The sequence below is a fragment of the Ranitomeya imitator genome, chromosome 1, assembly GCF_032444005.1.
Source record: "Ranitomeya imitator isolate aRanImi1 chromosome 1, aRanImi1.pri, whole genome shotgun sequence".
NCBI lineage: Eukaryota > Metazoa > Chordata > Amphibia > Anura > Dendrobatidae > Ranitomeya > Ranitomeya imitator.
Window position 1 is genome coordinate 545,735,007 of NC_091282.1, and position 22,380 is coordinate 545,757,386.

General features: G+C 43.4%; 1 protein-coding gene across 1 annotated transcript in view; it reads right to left on the reverse strand.

Annotated features, from left to right (window-relative positions):
* The window catches only part of LOC138657925 (trypsin inhibitor ClTI-1-like), a 43,692-nt gene extending 25,205 nt beyond the window's left edge, over positions 1 to 18,487 (reverse strand). The window contains exons 1-2 of the mRNA XM_069745525.1: positions 18,388 to 18,487; positions 12,025 to 12,062 (exon numbers count right to left, since the gene is read on the reverse strand). Coding sequence (XP_069601626.1) covers positions 12,025 to 12,062; positions 18,388 to 18,436 — 87 coding nt within the window. The 5' untranslated portion in view covers positions 18,437 to 18,487. The remainder of the gene's footprint in view (positions 1 to 12,024; positions 12,063 to 18,387) is intronic.
* Between the last annotated feature and the right edge of the window lie 3,893 nt (positions 18,488 to 22,380).

A 22,380-nucleotide genomic window follows, 5' to 3' on the forward strand; every position in this document is an offset into this window, starting at 1 on the left:
CCAGAGGTTTGAACCCGAACCACAGGTAGTAATTTTGCAGTATGTGGATGACCTACTACTTTGCTGCCCAGATCTAGAAACTGCAGAAAGGTCCACTGTGAGTTTACTATGTTTTCTAGAAAAAGAAGGGTGTAAAGTGAATAGACAAAAGCTACAAGTTTGTCAGACCAAAGTGGTCTTTCTAGGTCATTGCATTTCTCAAGGTAAAAAGCATCTTACACCTCAAAGAACTGAAGCAATAAGACAGATGAATGAGCCTAGAAATCATAAACAGCTACGAGCATTTTTAGGAATAGTGTCTCATTGTAGACAATGGATTATACATGCCAGTCAACTAATGCAACCACTGTATGACTGTGTAAAAAGTGAACCTTATTTGTTGACAAAAGAAGGTCAGATTTCGTTCCAACAATTAAAAGATGCCCTTGTTTCAGCTCCAGCGTTAGGGCTACCAGACTACACCAAACCATTTCAGCTTATGGCTGCAGAAGTTGATTCCCATGCTACAGGAGTTCTTACCCAGAAGCATGCAGGGAAACAAAGACCAATTGCATATCTTTCAGCAAGGTTAGATCCCGTAGCTAGAGCAGCGCCAACCTGTGTACGTGTAGTTGTTGCTGTCTCACTATTGTTGGACAAAGCATCAGAAATTGTCCTAGAGCATCCACTCACAGTTCAAACTACACATGATGTTTATGGGATATTAAACCAGGTCCAACCAAAACACATTTCCATGGCCAGACATTTGCGGCTGCAGTGTTCTTTGCTGCTACCCTCTACTATCACATTTGCAAGGCTTCAGACTCTCAATTTAGCTACACTGCTACCTCTCGAGTCTGAAGGGGGGAATAAGGACACTGATACACACACAAATTTTTTCCCTACAGACACACATGATTGTACAGAGCTCATTTTACAAGAAACGGTAGGCTTACCCAATGTATCCGAAACACCACTTCAAAATCCAGATTTAGAGCTGTTTATAGATGGTAGTAGGTTTGCAGATGACACAGGTAACTTCCATACAGGGTATGCAGTTGTGTCAGAATCTGAAACTCTCAAAGCAGAACCGCTTCCACCGAAACAATCTGCACAAGAAGCAGAACTAACAGCATTGATTGAAGCTCTAAAAATAGCTGAGAATCAGACAGCTAATATATACACTGATTCTAGGTATGCACATGGTATTGTGTTTGATTTTGGAGTAATCTGGAGAGCTAGAGGTTACATGACAGCGTCAGGACAACCTGTAAAACATGCTTCTCTGATCAAACAGATCTTAGAGGCTGCACAAGAAACAAAAGAAGTAGCAGTAATCAAGGTAGCTGCACATGTGAGACTCGACACTAGGGAATCTAGGGGAAATGATAGGGCTGATAAAGCAGCCAAAGCAGCAGCAGTCAAACCCTTACAACAGGTCCATACTGTAAACCTCACAGAAAATACTGAAGATAGACTGAGACAAGCACAGGAAGATGCAGGAGAAGAGGAGAGGGACAGGTGGAAAAAGGAAGGGGCAGAAGAACAAGAGGGAATTTGGAAGAAAAATGGACTAATATGTCTACCTAGAGCCTGGTACCCGATAGTAGTTGGTGGATTACATCACCCTACGCATGTGTCTGCAAATGCAATGACACTACTGGCAAAGCAAGTCTGGTTGGCTCCAGGTTTTGGCAACTACGCAAGAGACTATTGTGCTGCATGCGCTATATGCCTGACACATAATCCCGGACAGACAGCAAAGACCCCTATGAAGCACCACGTCCGACCTCTCTACCCGTTTCAACGGTTGCAGATAGACTTTATCCAGCTGCCAAAGAGTAATGGGTATGAGTATGTGTTGGTGTGTGTGTGGACATGTTCTCGGGGTGGCCAGAGGCCTATCCAGTTCGGAAGGCTTCAGCTAAAAACACTGCTGTAAAGCTAGTTACCGAACTGGTGCCCCGTTATGGTCTCCCTGAAGTGATCGAGTCAGATAGGGGTACTCATTTCACTGGAGAAATATTTCAAAATGTACTGAAAATGTTGGGTGTTGAAAGTCAGTTACACACTCCGTATCATCCTCAAAGTTCTGGTAAGGTGGAACGCATGAATGGAACTTTAAAATTAAAAATACAGAAAGCCATGGCTGAAACAGGAAAAGCCTTGGACAGAATGCCTTCCACTGGCCCTTTACTCAATACGCAATACCCCAAGGGGTAAGACTAAACTGTCTCCATATGAAATTTTGTTTGGCAGGACTGCCAATTTAGGATGTTATTTTCCACAGCAACTTGTGTTAAATATTGAATCACTGACTTCCTATGTGCAAAATCTTCAGAAACAATTAACTAAGGTGCATGCACAAGTTTTTGCTTCCCTTCCAGATCCTGACAACACTGAAGGAAGTCACAAGTTGGAACCAGGTGATCAAGTCTATATAAAAAGACACACCAGAAAGGCTCTTGAACCAAGATTTGACGGACCCTTCCAAGTCCTGTTGACAACACCTACATCAGTCAAGCTTGAAGGAAAGGCATCATGGATACATGCAAGCCATTGCAAAAAAGCAGTATAAAACTCATGATATTGATGTTAATAATGTTAACCACAACGAAGGCATGGGAAAGACTAAATTCTTTAGCCCCTTTGAACAATAGATTCGTACAACATCATAGAAAATTAGTGCATGACTTGTTAAACAATACACAAACCCTGACAGATTGTTGGATCTGTACCCATTCGCCGGTATCAGCCACAAGTATACCTTTTCTAGCAGTTCCCGTATCAGCAGAAGAAATATTCGCTTGGCCTAATTGTTCAGACAACCTGGCCAACAACCAAACTGGTAATACTAGGCTATGGAATACTACAATCGCCATACCAATTGTGGGATGGGTAGAATTTCCTTGGTGGCAGGGTAATCTCTCAGGGAGTAGTACACATCTACAATATTTGGCCTATAAGGGTGGAGCCTGGGTCCCTAGGAATAAGACTGGATTAACTAATTTAGGACAGGTCCCCACAGAAAATCTACAGCTCAGTTTCAGTACAACCGCCCCTCCCTCTGATGCTTTCAAACCTGTAGTATTGGAAAGATACATACATAATAGAAAATGGGAACATTCTGAGTTGTTCCCCCAAGGTGATGATAACAGTTGTACAAGTAAGCCGGGGAACCTGGTTTGTAATGAATCCAATGAGTATGTCAACGGAATGCATGTATGTGGGAATCCCGCAGCCGGGTGCTGTAGCCCCTTGGGACAAAAACCCTCTTGGTGTATGCTTCAGAATGTATCTAGTTTTGTGGATTTGGCTCACAGATTGGTATTGCAGCACTCAGCTTTGTGGGATCTGCCTGAGGGTACATTTTGGATATGCGGAGAAGGAGCATATAAATGGCTTCCCGTAGGTATAAAGGGTACTTGTACATTAGGACGCCTAACCCCAGCTACTTTCATAATTTCAAATAAACAAGTGAATATGCAAGCCGTGCCCAAGCACACACTGTATAAAAGAGCTGCAGATAACTCACCACGTCCCTCGGGGAGGCCACATATAGTACAAATGGGAATTCCCAACAAAATTGCTAGTACCATTTTTATTTATCCTATGTTAACACAAATGTGGGATAAATTAGTTAGAGCCACGGATTATCTAGATGATCAGATCTGGGATATATTAGATATACTAAACACTAGTGTAGCTGTACAGAATCAGCTTATAATAGTCGTCAACCAACATACCCTGGTATTGGATTACCTAACTGCCTCACAAGGGGGTATGTGTCAAATCATTGGACCCACCTGCTGTCATTATATAGACCCGAATAGTACTATGAGTATGACATTCAAATTAAAGGACGTACAACGACTCAGAGATCAGTATGACAAAGACAATGACCAGAATAAGGATAGCTGGTGGTCAGATACCTTTTCTTTTCTTAACCCAGCCAACTGGTTCAGAGGGATCGGTGGGTGGCTTGCCGGGATTATGCAGAGCATAATACATATAGTTATGATTATTGTAATCATATATGTGTTATTCAAGATTGTACTCAAGGGTATCTCAGTATGCACAAATAAATTTTGTGTAATAGATGCAAGAGTATAAAGTTTATTATTGCCGTACTAATTTTCTTTTATATTTTAGTATACTGCCGCATAAAGAAGAAAATGCACAAGCTTCATGCAAAAATTTATGACAAATTATAAAAGAATATGTCAAAGGGGGGAATTGTGGAGACCAGACTGAATCAAAGGATCCATTTTGTCTCCCAGATGAAATCTGCTTCTGCACAGCAAAATTGACATTTCCTTTTATAGAAGTAATCACGCGCGCATTTCTCCTTGATATTGTAGCCTTTCACCCACATACCAGATATTGTAACTTTTCACTAGTATAGATTTGCTTTGTAAGTGATTATGAAATATGAGCGCTTGTGCGCATGTCTGTAAATGCCTAACTTCTTACTATATAAAGAAGGGGCAGCGCCCAGTGAGGCAGGCGTGCTCCGGGGCTACCCCTGTTTATGAACACACAACCTTTGTGCTGCGTGTCATTTACTTGGATTCCTCAATCCAGGAAGCCAGGGACGGAAGAGGACTCAACAGTGTTCAGTAAATGCACTCAATACTTGGTCAGGGCTCCTTTTGCATCAATTACTGCATCAATGTGGCGTGGCATGGATGCGATCAGTCTATGGCACTGCTGAGGTGTTATGGAAGCCCAGGTTGCTTTGATAGCAGCCTTCAGCTTGTCTGCATTGTTGGGTCTGGAGTCTCCATCTTCCTCTTAACAATACCCCATAGATTCTTTATAAGGTTAAGGGCAGGCGAGTTTGCTGGCCAATCAAGCACAGTGATACTGTTGTTTTTAAACCAGGTATTGATACTTTTGGCAGTGTGAACAGGTGCCAAGTGCTGCTGGAAAATGAAATTTCCATCTCTAAAAAGCTTGTCGGCAGAGGGAAGCATGAAGTGCTCTAAAATTTCCTGGTAGACGGCTGCGCTGACTTTGGTCTTGATAAAACAGCGTGAACCTACACCAGGAGATGACATGGCTCCCCAAACCATCACTGATTGTGGATACTTCACACTAGACCTCAAGCAGCTTGAATTGTGGCCTCTCCACTCTTTCTCCAGACTCTGGGACTTGATTTCCAAATGAAATGCAAAATTTACTGTCATCTGAAAAATAACACCTTGGACCACTGAGCAAAAGTTCAGTTCTTTCTCTCTTTGGCCCAGGTAAGACGCTTCTGTCATTGTCTATTGGTCATGAGTGGCTTGACACAAGGAATGCGACACTTGTAGCTCATGTCCTGGATACGTCTGTGTGTGGTGGCTCTTGAAGCAATGGCTACAGCAACAGTCCACTCCTCGTTTCTTAACAATCCTTTCAAGGCTGCAGTTATCCCAGTTGCTTGTGCACCTTTATCTATCACACTTTTTCCTTCCACTTAGCTTCCCATTAATATGCTTGGATACAGCACTCTGTGAACAGCCAGCTTCTTTAGCAATAACCTTTTGTGGCTTCCCCTCCTTGTCCAGAAGGCAGTCATTGACACACTCCAAATCTGTCAAGTCAGCAGTCTTCTTCATGATCCATGATTGTGGAACTTACAGACTTAAGGTACCGTCACATTAAGCGACGCTGCAGCGATATAGACAATGAGCCGATCGCTGGAGCGTCGCTGTTTAGGTCGCTGTAGAGATGTCAAACACAGCAGCTCCAGAAAGATGCAGGAGCGATCCAGTGACGTAACGGCGACTCACTTATCGTTCACGCTCCATGTAAAACATTGCAGGCATAGTTGCTTTTGCTGTCAAACATGACAATACACGCCGACCTGATGACCAAATAAAGTTCGGGACTTCTAGCTCCGACCAGCGATGGCACAGCGGGATCCTGATTGCTGCTGCTTGTCAAACACAACGAGATCGCTATCCAGGACGCTGCAACGTCACGGATCGTTGTCGTTCTCGTTGTAAAGTTGCTGAGTGTGAAGGTACCTTAAGGGACCTTTTTAAACACTTAGGAAGCCTTTGCAGGTGTTTTTTGTTAATTATTCTAATTTACTGAGATAATGACTTTTGGGTTTTCATTGGCTGTAAGTCAAAATCACCAACATTAACAGAAATAAACACTTGAAATAGATCACTCTGTAATGACTCTATATAATATTTGAGTTTCACTTTTTGTATTGAAGAACTGAAATAAATTAACTTTTTGGTGATAATCTAATTTTGTGGGAATCACCTATACATCCTACTTCAATTGCTGTACCCCCCCCCAACATTTACTTGTGCAATGCATTAAAATGATTAAAATTAGTATAAAGTATAAAACAAGGGGAAATAGGGGGCATTTGAGGAAGACAGTCAGGCAAAACAGCGCTGTCGTGGTAAAACTGAGGTGTGCTTGTGACCAAGTAATTTGGTCCTTCACTTATATGTCAGGTTGTGCTATAATGCACTCATGCACTTTATGACCTGATCTCTCTACTTACACTATGCCAGGATTATAGATAAATGAATTTTTGTATATGACAACATTTTGCAATATATCGACACTTTACACATTCATGTGAACGCTGCTGGATATGGTTTACTGCTTCATAGGATTTAATCATGAAACAGTGTTTGCGATTTATCTGCTGCCTTAAGTTATTATCCTTGGCCCCCTCTTCACACCCAGCCATTGTTTGAGAATTTCCCATTGTTTTATACTTTATACTAATTTTAATAATTTTGAATAAAATATTACCATTTTAGTAAAAATCCTTTTTTTTTCCTATGCCTCTTTATCCCCATTTAGCACATATGGGATTTTGTTTATTATAATGCGTTACATAATAAGAAAATGAATTGTTATAAATCATAGTGTGATTGCCCCCTCTGTATCAGTCCGTCATTGTTAGTTTGTTTACTGTATGTGATATTTGTAACTTGTATGTAACCCCTTCTCATGTACAGCACCATGGAATCAATGGTGCTATATAAATAATCTATAATATAACGCTGGGAGCGTCACTCTGTCCGAGTGCCGAGTGCAAGCGCCGGCGCAGTCTGGGCCTCACAGAGCGACGCTCCCGGGAGATCGCGGTGTGCGTTCACACTGAACGCACACCGCGATCTCCACCGCAGAAGCAGGGACCGCCAGGAGGGTGAGTATCGGCCTATATTCACCTGTCCCCGTTCCATCGCTGAGCGGCGCCATCTTCCCGGTCTTCGGCCTGTGACCTTCAGTTCAGAGGGCGCGATGACGCGCTTAATGCGCGCCGGCGCCGCCCTCTGTCTGAACAGTCACAGCCAGGAGACCGGGAAGATGGCGGCGCTCAGCGATGGAACGCCGGACAGGTGAGTATAGTAAGTGCTGGGGGGGCCTGAGCTGGCGGCGATACCGGCACCTGACCCCCACAGTGCGCCGGTGTCCCCGCCTGCTCAGGCCCCCCAGCACTCGGCGCCGAGCGGGTCAGAGGCAGGATGGGGACGCAGGATGGAGCAGCACATAAGGATGGGGACGCAGGATGCAGCATTAACATAAGGATGGGGACGCAGGATGCAGCATGAACATAAGGATGGGGACGCAGGATGCAGCAGCACATAAGGATGGGGACGCAGGATGCAGCAGTACATAAGGATGGGGACGCAGGATGCAGCAGCACATAAGGATGGGGACGCAGGATGGAGCAGCACATAAGGATGGGGACGCAGGATGCAGCAGCACATAAGGATGGGGACGCAGGATGGAGCAGCACATAAGGATGGGGACGCAGGATGCAGCAGCACATAAGGATGGGGACGCAGGATGCAGCAGCACATAAGGATGGGGACGCAGGATGCAGCATGAACATAAGGATGGGGACGCAGGATGCAGCAGCACATAAGGATGGGGACGCAGGATGCAGCAGCACATAAGGATGGGGACGCAGGATGGAGCACACATAAGGATGGGGACGCAGGATGCAGCAGTACATAAGGATGGGGACGCAGGATGGAGCAGCACATAAGGATGGGGACGCAGGATGCAGCAGCACATAAGGATGGGGACGCAGGATGGAGCAGCACATAAGGATGGGGACGCAGGATGGAGCAGCACATAAGGATGGGGACGCAGGATGCAGCAGCACATAAGGATGGGGACGCAGCAGCACATAAGGATGGGGACGCAGGATGGAGCAGCACATAAGGATGGGGACGCAGGATGCAGCAGCACATAAGGATGGGGACACAGGATGCAGCAGCACATAAGGATGGGGACGCAGGATGGAGCAGCACATAAGGATGGGGACGCAGGATGGGAGCAGCACATAAGGATGGGGACGCAGGATGGAGCAGCACATAAGGATGGGGACGCAGGATGGAGCAGCACATAAGGATGGGGACGCAGGATGCAGCAGCACATAAGGATGGGGACGCAGGATGCAGCAGCACATAAGGATGGGGACGCAGGATGGAGCAGCGCATGACAGGATGGGGACGCATGATGGAGCAGCGCATGACAGGATGGGGACGCAGGATGGAGCAGCGCATGACAGGATGGGGACGCAGGATGGGAGCAGCGCATCACAGGATGGGAGCAGCGCATCACAGGATGGGGACGCAGGATGGGAGCAGCGCATGACAGGATGGGGACGCAGGATGGGAGCAGCGCATGACAGGAAGGGGAACGCAGGATGGAGCAGCACATGACAGGATGGGGACGCAGGATGGAGCAGTGCATGACAGGATGGGGACGCAGGATGGAGCAGCACATGACAGGATGGGGACGCAGGATGGAGCAGCGCATGACAGGATGGGGACGCATGATGGAGCAGCACATACCAGGATGGAGACAATATACCAATATAAATGCTCGCCACCCGGGCGTAGAACGGGTTCAATAGCTAGTAATAATAATAATAGTGTGTGGTTTGTGCTGAGGAGAAACACAGATAAGTGGATAAGATAGACTAGAGAAATCTCTATTTGCTTTATACAGCAAGGAAAGACCATCAAATCCAGAATAAGTCACTGCATTCATTTTTTAGTTTGAATCACTATATTAAACGACTGCCAAAATCAAACCATGCCGCTACATTCTTGTTTGAAGCTAGAAGGTTGGAGAATGCCACCTCTGCTGGGATTACAAATTGGAAGTACTGTACACTTGCAACCTAATAGATGTGAAAACAGCCGGTGCTCTCAGATAGCGGCAGAACAATGGTCACAGGGGTCAGAGAATAGGTGAGCACAGTGTGGGAATGAGGTGCACTCTTGCCTTAACAAAGGAAACTAGAACCCATAATTGAGCAACGCAGAGAATGCAGTACTAAGAGCATGAAAAGAGGGGTTTTTTCAGACTTCTGTTTTTAAACTTATGACCTTTACTGTAAGGTAGAAAACAGGTAGCTGAAAACATCTTATTATATACCACCTTGTTAAGCCACATTGGGCCTGTTACTAATTTTACATGGACAAGTTTATTTTACCTACTGATTATCCAAAGTAATTACGGCAATCCCCAATTAATGATATACAGTGGGTACGGAAAGTATTCAGACCCCTTTAAATTATTCACTCTTTGTTTCATTGCAGCCATTTGGCAAATTCAAAAAAGTTCATTTTTTTCTCATTAATGTACACTCTGCACCCCATCTTTACTGAAAAAAACAGAAATGTAGAAATTTTTGCAAATTTATTAAAAAATAAAAATTGAAATATCACATGGTCATAAGTATTCAGACCCTTTGCTCAGTATTGAGTAGAAGCACCCTTTTGAGCTAGTACAGCCATGAGTCTTCTTGGGAATGATGCAACAAGTTTTTCACACCTGGATTTGGGGATCCTCTGCCATTCTTCCTTGCAGATCCTCTCCAGTTCCGTCAGGTTGGATGGTGAATGTTGGTGGACAGCCATTTACAGGTCTCTCCAGAGATGCTCAATTGGGTTTAGGTCAGGGCTCTGGCTGGGCCAGTCAAGAATGGTCACAGAATTGGTCTGAAGCCACTCCTTTGTTATTTTAGCTGTGTGCTTAGGGTCATTGTCTTGTTGGAAGGTGAACCTTCGGCCAAGTCTGAGGTCCAGAGCAGAGCAATCTGTCATTGAAGGAAGCATGAATGTGGCCAAGTACAGAGATATCCTGGATGAAAACCTCTTCCAACCAGTCATCCTGTGCCTGCAGCTGAAAAACACCACCATAGCATGATGGTGCCACCACCATGTTTCACTGTTGGGATTGTATTTGGCAGGTGAGGAGCAGTGCCTGGTTTTCTCCACACATACCACTTTGAATTATCATCACGAAAAAGGTCTGTCTTCGTCTCATCAGACCAGAGAATCTTATTTCTCATAGCCTTGGAGTCCTTCATGTAATTTTTTTTAGCAAAGTCTATGCAGGCTTTCATATATCTTGCACTGAGGAGAGGCTTCCATCGGGCCACTTTGCCATAAACGTCCAACTGGTGGAGGGTTGCAGTGATAATTCACTTTGTGGAACTTTCTCCTATCTCCCTACTACATCTCTGGAGCTCAGCCACAGTGATCTTGGGGTTCTTCTTTATCTCTCTCACCAAGGCTCTTCTCCCACGATTGCTCAGTTTGGCTGGAAGGCCAGGTCTAGGTAGACTACTAGGTAGGCCACTGTGCTCTTAGGAACCTTGAGTACTGCAGAAATTCTTTTGTAACCTTGGCCAGAACTGTGCCTTGCCACAATTCTGGCTCTGAGCTCCTTGGCCAGTTCTTTTGACCTCATGATTCTCATTTGGTCTGACATGCACTGTGAGCTGTGAGGTCTTATATAGACAGGGGTGCGCCTTTCCAAACCAAGTCCTATCTAATTAATTAAATACAACTGGACTCCAATGAAGGAGTAAAACCATCTCAAGGAGGTTCACAAGGAAATGGACAGCATGTGACTTAAATAAGAGTGTCTGAGCAAAGGTTCTGAATACTTATGACCATGTGATATTTCAGTTTTTCTTTTTTAATAAATTTGCAAAAAATTCTACATTTCTGTTTTTTCAGTCAAGATGGGGTGCAGAGTGTACATTAATGAGAAAAAAATGAACTTTTTTGAATTTACCAAATGGCTGCAATGAAACAAAGAGTGAAAAATGTAAAGGGGTCTGAATATTTCCGTACCCACTGTAGTTATATATTCGACAACACTTTCAATTTAAATAGAAAGTTTTTGCTACCTCATCCAGCAATGTATCATTTATTGGGCTGTTTGCTGTCACTTTGATAAAGATAATTTCATCTGCTGCAGATCTAGCAGTTCTCTGAATGCTGAGCTCTGTTTAACCCTGTTCTCACCACAGATTGGCAGCTTTCTGCCCATGTACACTCTACACAGAAAGCTGCCAATCAGTGGTGGGAGGGCGAGGTTATACAGAGCTCACAAATATGCTTGACTACTTGGCAGTAGGGTTTACTAGTCCTCTCGTGATAATCTCCTGCTAATAAAACATGGTGACAGATTGCCTTTAACGGAACTAATAAGGGCCAAATGTAATAAAAATCAATTACAATAAAACTTAAAAAAGTGGACCTTTCTGTACTGATAACGTTTATTGGCATATGATGAGGGCACAAGTATATGGTTGGTCACTGAGGGAGCCATTACATGAAAGAAGTAACTCTGCTCTTGAGAAATGTTTATTGACTTCAACGCACAACATACATCACTCAGTTTTACTTCTCTCTTTGAAAAGATAGTAAATAAAAGAGAACAACAGTATATGAAGAGTTGCCATTTAAACTTTTTCTTATGCCATCTACAGATTGCGGACCATTGTTTGCCCAGTGGTCGTACAACTAGAGACTGCTGTATATTTCAGTCAAAACTAAGACTTGGGGGCAGCTTGAAACATGAAAGCCATATCCTAATAGTAAAACACTGTGCTCCAGCCAGCTTTCCACTTTCACTGGCACCCATCTCATGGATTACAGACCTTGTAATGCTGATTTGATATATTATATTATGGGTAGTTTTGTAAGCAGAACAAGCAATCATTGGGCTTCTTTTGTCTGTTTAATATAGAAATAAAATCATGCTTACCAATTTTGCACCTTCTGCTTCAGGAACTGGCCACAAAGCTGTAAAAGCACATTAAAGAGTTAATTTAAATGGGATTTATCCTGCAGTACCCAAAAACATCTACTACACAGTGTACAGAGCTGTGGGGTTTTTGCTCCATACATTATATACTTCAAGTTGTTGAGGCCCCAGGTATCAGCTAATAGTAGGGGTGCCATGGGTGGAACACCACCAATTTGATATAGATGACCTGTCATCAATGGTTCATTCCTGGACAAGCCCTTTAAGGTGTCCGAATGCATTAGACAAAAGTTGATGAAAGTAGATGATCCTAACCATGACAAAAGTACTGCTATTCACAGGTGCTGGGTAGTAACAATTCTCATGAGAGCCGCAGGCTCAACGCAGTGCTCAGCTAGGGCCAGTAGTTCTAATGAGAGTTGTCACTACCCGACATCTGTGAATAGCAGTACTTTACTGCTATTCACAGACACTGGAAACCTTGGGGGAACATGAACTACATCGGTGGAGCTTCGTGGGAACATTTGATAATAAATTGTTGAACAAAGGTGTGTGGAGTAGTCTTTATTCAAATAAAGTTTTATTTCTGTGTGCTTTTGTTTTTGTGTTTTTTTATTACTGGGTTGGTATTGGGGTGTCTGATAGACACCCCACTATTTTTAACCCCAGGGGTTGATGTCATCTGACATTACACAGCTGACATCAACACCCAAAAATATTACCCCAATTGCCACCGCACCAGGGCAATCGGGAAGAACCAGGAAAGGTACAACATTGCCACGTCTAATGTAACATGCCAATTCTGAGGTGGGTGCGAGCTGGTATTTTTACCCTGGGAAGGGACCATTATCCATGGACCTTCCCAGTCTGATAATATCAGCCCCCAGCTGTCTGCTTTACCTTGGCTGGTTATCAAAAATAGGGAGACCCCACGTCACTTTATTTAAAAATGCCTCTTCAGAGAAAAAGAGGACTTGAACTCTATAGCGCTACCTGTTGGAAGTAGCGATCCTACAAGTCACAATCTCCAACAGGTGGCGCTATAGAGTTCAAGTCCTCTTTTTCTCTGAAGAGGCAATTTGCATATTAAATTTCCCAGAGGAGCATTGCATGGCAAATAAGCCTCCTTACCTTGACAAGCCAGAGCTGGTATGTAACTCACCACAAGGAGAAACCTTACCCCTTAGACTTTATTTAAATTAATTTGTGTTTTAGGTCTAAAAAAGGTCAAAAAAACCCTTTAGTGCCACATGAAAGTCACTAAAGGGCGAACTTTATAATATTTAGAGGGGCGGACATTACTCTAAGCTCCCTTTCACATAACAACTCTCCCTGAACTGCTTCCAGAGGACAGTGTGCCGAGTATCGCTCCATCAGGTCTTCTATAAGACCAGATGAAGTTATGCAGCCGGCCAATCACAGTGAGCTACATAGCTATAGCATTACTGTGTATGATGGGCAACAGCCGCAAAAATGTGGGCCGGGGACTTGAGCATGGCACTCGAGCACCCGCAATTCTTGATCGAGTAACGCGCGTACCCGAGCACGCGATGCTCAATCAAGTATCGAGCAGAGGTGAGAATGCTCGTTCAACACTAGTATCTATCAATACTTAGCATTAAATAGAGGTTTTATAATAAAATATGCTACCGTCCAGATAACCTTTATTTCAGGGAAGGCATTTCATGTTTCAGCAATGTGATGCTAAACATATACATCATCACAACAGCATGGCTTCACAAAATAAGAGTTTGGGTAATGAACTGTCTGCCTGCAGTCCAGACCTTTCATCAAAAGAAAACATTTGAGACATTATGAAATGAAAATCCAGCAAAAACCCTGGACTAATGATCAGCTAGAATCCTACATCAGACAATAATGGGACAACATTGCTCTCCCAAGAATTGGTATTCTCACATCCTAGAACTTTACAAACTGCTGTTTAGTAAAAAGAAGAGGGAAGGCTACACATTGGTAGACATGGCCCTGTCCCAACATTTTTGAAATGTGTTGCTGCCAACAATTTCTAAATTAAGTGTAAAAATGTTTAATTTTCAACTTCTGACATGTGTTCTACAATCTCTTGGGAATGAGATATGGCTATAAGAGATTTTCAAATCATTGCATTTTTGTTTCCTGTACATTTTGCACAGCATCCCAACTTTTTCAGAATTATGGTTGTACTTTTGTCTAAAGTGTACATAAACCTATTTTAAACACATTATTTTGAGCATTTATTTCAGAGCATGGACAATATACTAAAGGATTTCTTTCCACAGGATAGCTTGAGAAGCCTCCACTCAATGGGTCCACCCAAATACCAAAGCTCCAAAAAATTAACTGAACATTAATATTTAACCTATTTAACCTTTGATCAAAAGCGCTTCAAAAACAATGAAGAACATTTAGACAAACATGTATCCACAACTATAGTACAGGGTTGATCTGTAGAATTGCACATACCAAACCTTATTAAAAAACAGGTCCTCTGACTCTTTGGAGAATGGCGGTGCTACTGGTTCCACCACCAAATCATTGTAACTCTGAGCTGTTATTGTACATGTATTAAAGGCTAAACAGGTAGCGCTACTATATATTATGCTAGCCCAGACCATAATCCTGGAAGTAGGACGATGAGATGTTTCCTCGTAAAGGCCTTTTCATGGCATTGCCCACGTGGTCTCCGGTCCATTTTACATCTATCATTGTGTCCAAGACAAGAGCATGACTCATCGCTGAAAGGCATAGAAAGCTATCGAAGCCTCCATTGCCTTTTGCTTGCACCATGGTAGCCCTTGAGAGTAGAGCATGAGGTAAATGAAACAACTGGGATTATGGTGTCGGGTGGCCTAATGTATGGCACAATAACAGCTCAGTGTTACCTTGATTTGCTTGTTGAAATAGCAGTACAGCCATTTCTTCAAAGTACCCAGTAGCTGTTTTTCAACAGGACAACGCCAGACAGCATATTGATCACCTTACTGTGAGCAGCCTGCATGGCCTAAACGTACTACCATGGCCTGCAGCGTCTCCAGACTTATCTCCCATCGATCGCATCTGGGATATTATTTGTTGGGAATTGGCAACATTCCTTAGACAACCATTAATGACCTCATTGATAGCATGCCAAAGTGTGTTTATTTGTGCACACGTGCTCGTACTTGGTACTGAATAAATCAAGATGTTTTTAAAATTTAGTCAATTGTTTTAGTCATTTACATATCATTAATATGTCTATCAAGCCTGTCATTTCCAGAATTCTACTACTTTTCCTTTTTGGTGGTCACATTTTAACGTTGAAGAGTGTATACATGGTCATTTTTGTGTTGAGACATTCTTGGAGGTATAACTTTTTTTATTGTTGTATTGACATAACAGTATGAGAAAATGGAAAAAAATAAAACAAAATAAAAAAATAAAACAGTATATTATATCTGGGAGATTTTTTTCTATTATCTTTATTCTACAGATGGTGACATTTGCAGCAGGGGTCAATATATACAGTGGGGCAAAAAAGTATTTAGTCAGTCAGCAATAGTGCAAGTTCCACCACTTAAAAAGATGAGAGGCGTCTGTAATTTACATCATAGGTAGACCTCAACTATGGGAGACAAACTGCGAAAAAAAAATCCAGAAAATCACATTGTCTGTTTTTTTAACATTTTATTTGCATATTATGGTGGAAAACAATCAAGATTTCTGGCTCTCACAGACCTGTAACTTCTTCTTTAAGAGTCTCCTCTTTCCTCCACTCATTACCTGTAGTAATGGCACCTGTTTAAACTTGTTATCAGTATAAAAAGACACCTGTGCACACCCTCAAACAGTCTGACTCCAAACTCCACTATGGTGAAGACCAAAGAGCTGTCAAAGGACACCAGAAACAAAATTGTAGCCCTGCACCAGGCTGGGAAGACTGAATCTGCAATAGCCAACCAGCTTGGAGTGAAGAAATCAACAGTGGGACCAATAATTAGAAAATGTAAGACATACAAGACCACTGATAATCTCCCTCGATCTGGGGCTCCACGCAAAATCCCACCCCGTGGGGTCAGAATGATCACAAGAACGGTGAGCAAAAATCCCAGAACCACACGGGGGGACCTAGTGAATGAACTGCAGAGAGCTGGGACCAATGTAACAAGGCCTACCATAAGTAACACACTACGCGACCATGGACTCAGATCCTGCAGTGCCAGACGTGTCCCACTGCTTAAGCCAGTACATGTCCGGGCCCATCTGAAGTTTGCTAGAGAGCATTTGGATGATCCAGAGGAGTTTTGGGAGAATGTCCTATGGTCTGATGAAACCAAACTGGAACTGTTTGGTAGAAACACAACTTGTCGTGTTTGGAGGAAAAAGAATACTGAGTTGCATCCATCAAACACCATACCTACTGTAAAGCATGGTGGTGGAAACATCATGCTTTGGGGCTGTTTCTCTGCAAAGGGGCCAGGACGACTGATCCGGGTACATGAAAGAATGAATGGGGCCATGTATCGTGAGATTTTGAGTGCAAACCTCCTTCCATCAGCAAGGGCATTGAAGATGAAACGTGGCTGGGTCTTTCAACATGACAATGATCCAAAGCACACCGCCAGGGCAATGAAGGAGTGGCTTCGTAAGAAGCATTTCAAGGTCCTGGAGTGGCCTAGCCAGTCTCCAGATCTCAACCCTATAGAAAACCTTTGGAGGGAGTTGAAAGTCCGTGTTGCCAAGCGAAAAGCCAAAAACATCACTGCTCTAGAGGAGATCTGCATGGAGGAACGGGCCAACATACCAACAACAGTGTGTGGCAACCTTGTGAAGACTTACAGAAAACGTTTGACCTCTGTCATTGCCAACAAAGGATATATTACAAAGTATTGAGATGAAATTTTGTTTCTGACCAAATACTTATTTTCCACCATAATATGCAAATAAAATGTTAAAAAAACAGACAATGTGATTTTCTGGATTTTTTTTTCTCAGTTTGTCTCCCATAGTTGAGGTCTACCTATGATGTAAATTACAGACGCCTCTCATCTTTTTAAGTGGTGGAAATTGCACTATTGCTGACTGACTAAATACTTTTTTGCCCCACTGTATTTGTTCTTGTTTGGAGACATTGAATAAAAAATATTTTTCATGAAAACAGCATTTTTGGGGGTTTTTGTGGGTTGAAGGCATTTTAGTGAACATTTTACTGTTGTTTTTTGCCCCATTAGAGGAGTTGAAGCAGTGATCCTCCGATAGCTTGTTTAACGCTTTGGAATACACAATATTGCTGTGTTGGCACATGGCAGAAGCAGTGTGTAAAGGAGACAACTGACTGCTACCATTATAACCGAATCCGGCTTCTTTCTGTAGAAGGATCAGAGACCATCTTAGCTATTGAAATTAGCAGTCATGGCCACAGCACTGGAAGCGAGGCAGCCAAGAGACAGGGAATATAGGCCTAGCAGAGAAGCAGGGCACCTGGGCTAGTAGGACTGTATTAGGCTGGGTTCACACTGCGTCTGTGGCGTCCGTTAGACGGACTACGTTACACTGCGGCATAACGCGGTGTAACGCAGTTCGTTAATGCCGCCATTATGTCCTATGTCGGACGCGTCGCTAGCGCATGCCCACAATGGGCGTGCGCTAGCGATGTGCCGTCATTGAGTGACGAAACCAGGGACGCGGGCTGCAGCGTTTCCTGGTCCGTCACTGCTAGCGCTGATAGAGAATCTGCTAGCTCTATCTGTGCTAGCGTGATGACACATCGGCACTTGCGTTAACAGCAGCCCGTTAACGTATGTATTGAACGGGCTGCTGTTAACGCAATGTGAACCCGGCCTTAGTAAGTTAGCCAGCTAAAGAACATTTAACTACAGTTTTCCTTTTGCTAGTAACCCCCTTTAAGAGAAAAAAAAAATGGTCTGAGCAATATCCAAACAGCAAATGGTCAGGGATGTTGTAATTGCTGGAGAGACCTTCTCATAATTGTGGCCATTCACGTTAAAGTTACACATTCACAGCCTTTGATGAACAGAAAACATACACTGTAGATGTATTATTTTTATCAGTAACAGATTTGCTCCATTGAATATAAAGCACATTGACATTTGTAAATATATAGTATGGAGAAAAGTAAAGTATTACTACAGGCATTCTGTAAAAAAGTGAATCCATGCAAATCTTATACCATTAAATTAATTAGTAAAAGTAAATGCATGCTGGCTGCTTCCTACATTTATTAACAAAGCTAGTAACTATTCACTTGGTAATTGGAAGCCACATAAAAAATGCATGCAATAAATCACTACAATAATACATTATGATCATTGAAATAGTCTCTCTTTTTTGGTCTCTATTATGGGTGAGAACAATACCTCTGCATACCTGCTGTTAGTATGTAGAAAAGCAAGGCGGAGAATATCAGAGTCCTCATGGTTTCTTCTCTCGTCTGACTTACAAGCTGTTTGCTCAGGACAGCACTGTGTTCCAGCATAGAACTCCCCAGTGCCTGCCTTTCTCAGCTTCATTGGAACAAGCCTGTGATGTCACAAAACAACAGTATGCGCAGCCTTTGTAGCATGTCCAACAATTCAGTAAGGAACACCGTACTTCCTTAATATCTAATTCATATAGCAAGTCAATGTCTCTATCAGGAGAGTTCATACAAATTATGGGGCCCCATAGCAGAAGTTCAAATTGCCCCCCTCCCAAAAAAAAATTGTTGAGGTCACAGTAGAGCATATCTCACAATTTTCCAGCCTTTACAGAGTACCCCTGCTGAAGTCCTAAATTCCTCTTTCATTGCCCCCATAAAGTATGATGCCAATAAAAATGCCCCCCAAACGCAGTCTGATACCCCATGGTGAATTCTTCCACATTAGGCTCCACTTGTACAGTATAATGACCCTTACTGCACACCACCACAATTTACAAGGCAAAGTATGCTGACCCCAACACAGTACGATCCTTCAACTGTGACCCTCCACATAGCCCTCCAAGAAGTATAATGGACCTACATACAGTATAATGGCCGCACACCTCTCTACACTGTAAAATGGATTGCACTAGCCCTCCATACAATATAATGGCCCCCACACAGCCCTCCACACAGTATGGTGGACCACACATATATCTTTATGCATTTGTTGTGAACTGAGCACGAGTTTATTGCATTTTACTTGTTGAATCTGGTGGTTTGGAATACTGGATCGCCCCCCAGTAGGGCAGTGGGGTACTCGGAGCCGGGCCCATCGGTTCTCAAGGGGGATGTCACATGGCTGACCCGGTCTGTGGCCCTCGGGGCGTCCGTTGATAAAAGGGGGAAAGGTCTTTAAAGGGGAAATGTTCATGACCAGGGAAAAAATCTCCTTGGTCCATTATAGTATAATGGCCCACAAATAGTCCTCCATATAGTATAATGCACCCCCATCTCTGCTGCATTTATGGGGGTCCATCTGGCATTTGATGACGTGGGAGTTTGGGTGAAAAATTGTTGGGCATACAAGTTCATCCGGGATACCATAAGATTTATTATTTCCTCACTGAAAATAAGATTTAAGAAGTCAATTTCAGTGGGGCCAGTGGTGTCAAACTGGATTCCTGAGCTGCTGCCGAAATCCGGAATGACGGGCTGATAATTTTCGGGGGGTGCAATGAAGTCTCCCGCCAGGGCGTGGGGTACTCGGTACCGGGTCTTGCTGTTCACAGGGGGATGTTACGGTGGCTGCGACCCGGTCTGTGGCCCTGGGAGCTCATGTAAAAGGGAAAGGTCTTTAAAGGGAATAAAGTTTATGTTCGTGACACCACCTGTGGTATTCGGTCAGTGGGGACCGACGCTGCTTTAACCCCTTTCTGACATATGACGAACTATCCCGTCGAGGTGGTATGGGCCCATATGACCACCGACGGGATAATACATCATCACCGATCAGCCGCGCTCACTGGGGGAGTGCGGCCGATCGGGGCCGGGTGTCAGCTGACTATCGCAGCTGACATCCAGCACTATGTCCCAGGAGCGGTCTCGGACCACTCTTGGCACATTAACCCCTGGCACACTGCGATCAAACATGATTGCAGTATTCCGGTGGCACAGGGAAGCATCGCAGAGGGAGGGGGCCCCTTGCGTGCTTCCCTGAGACCCTCGGAGCAATGCGATGTAATCGCGTTGCTCCGAGGGTCTCCTACCTCCTCCTCCCTGCAGGCCTGGATCCAAAATGGCACATTTAGTATCATTTAGTATCATCGCGTCCGTTCCGACCACACCTATAAAACTGTCCCCCCACTTAACCCCTTCAGTGATCACCGTATAAAACAAACAAAAAAACAACGCTTTATTATCATACCGCCAAACAAAAAGTGGAATAAAACGCAATCAAAAAGACGGATATAAATAACCATGGCACCGCTGAAAACGTCATCTTGTCCCACAAAAAACGAGCTGCCATGCAGTGTCATCAACGAAAAAATAAAAAAGTTATAGTCCTCAGAATAAAGCGATGCAAAAATAATTATTTTATATATAAAATAGTTTTTATCGTATAAAAGTGCCAAAACATAAAAAAATTAATGATAAATGAGGTATTGCTGTAATCGTACTGACCCGAAGAATAAAACGGCTTTATCAATTTTACCAAACGTGGAACGCTATATGCGCCCCCCAGAAAATAAATTCATGAATAGCTGGTTTTTGTTCATTGTACCTCACAAAAATCAGAATAAAAAGCGATCAAAAAATGTCATGTGCCTGAAAATGGTATCAATAAAAACGTCAACTTGTCCCGCAAAAAACAAGACCTCACATGACTCTTTTAGTGTGTGACGGCTGCCAATCATAAAAATCTGCCAAAAAAAAAACACTATAAAAGTAAATCAAACTCCCCTTCATCACCCCCTTAGTTAGGGAAAAATAATAAAATTTAAAAAAATGTATTTATTTCCATTTTCCCGTTAGGGTTAGGGTTGGGGCTAAAGTTAGGGTTAGGGTTGGGGCTAAAGTTAGGGTTAGGTTTGGGGCTAAAGTTAGGGTTGGGGTTGGGGCTAAATTTAGGGTTGGGGTTATAGTTGGGGTTAGGGTTAGTGTTGGGGTTAGGGTTGGGGCTAAAGTTAGGGTTAGGGTTGGGGCTAAAGTTAGAGTTTGGATTACATTTATGTTTGGGATTAGGGTTAGGGGTGTGGTTAGGGTTATGGTTGGGATTAGGGTTAGGGGTGTGTTTGGGTTAGGGTTTTAGTTAGAATTGGGGGGTTTCCACTTTTTAGGCACATCAGGGGCTCTCCAAACGCGACATGGCGTCCGATCTCAATTCCAGCCAATTCTGCGTTGAAAAAGTAAACAGTGCTCCTTCCCTTCCGAGCTCTCCTGTGCACCCAAACAGAGGTTTACCCCAACATATGGGGTATCAGCGTACTGAGGACAAATTGGACAACAATTTTTGGGGTCCAATTTCTCCTGTTACCCTTGGGAAAATACAAAACTGGGGGCTAAAATGTAATTTTTGTGGGAAAAAAAATCATTTTTATTTTCACGGCTCTGCGTTATAAACTTTAGTGAAACACTTGGGGGGTGCAAAGTTCTCACAACACATCTAGATAAGTTCCTTGGGCGGTCTAGTATCCATTATGGGGTCAGTTTTGGGGGGAGTTTCTACTATTTAGGTACATCAGGGTCTCTGCAAATGCAACGTGACGCCTGCAGACCAATCCATCTAAGTCTGCATTCCAAACGGCGCACCTTCTGAGCACTGCCATGCGCCCAGTGGTTTACCCCCACATGTGGGGTGTCAGCGTACTCAGGACAAATTGGACAACAACTTTTGGGGTCCAATTTCTCCTGTTCCCTTGGGAAAATACAAAACTGGGGGATAAAAAATAATTTTTGTGCAAAAAAAAAGAATTTTTATTTTCACGCCTCTGCGTTATAAACTGTAGTGAAACACTTGGAGGTTCAAAGTTTTCACAACACATCTAGATAAGTTCCTTAGGGGGTCTGCTTTACAAAATGGTGTCTCTTGTGGGGGGTTTGAATGTTTAGGCACATCAGGGGCTCTCCAAATGCAACATGGCGTCCCATTTCAATTCCAGTGAATTTTGCATTGAAAAGTCAAATGGCGCTCCTTCCCTTCCGAGCTCTGCCATGCGCCCAAACAGTGGTTTACCCCCACATATGGGGTATCAGCTTACTCAGGACAAATTGGACAACAACTTTTGGGGTCCAATTTCTCCTGTTACCTTTGGTAAAATAAAACAAATTGGAGCTGAAATAAATATTTTGTGAAAAAAGTGAAATGTTCATTTTTTTTTAAACATTCCAAAAATTCCTGTGAAACACCTGAAGGGTTAATAAACTTCTTAGATGTGGTGTTGAGCACCTTGAGGGGTGCA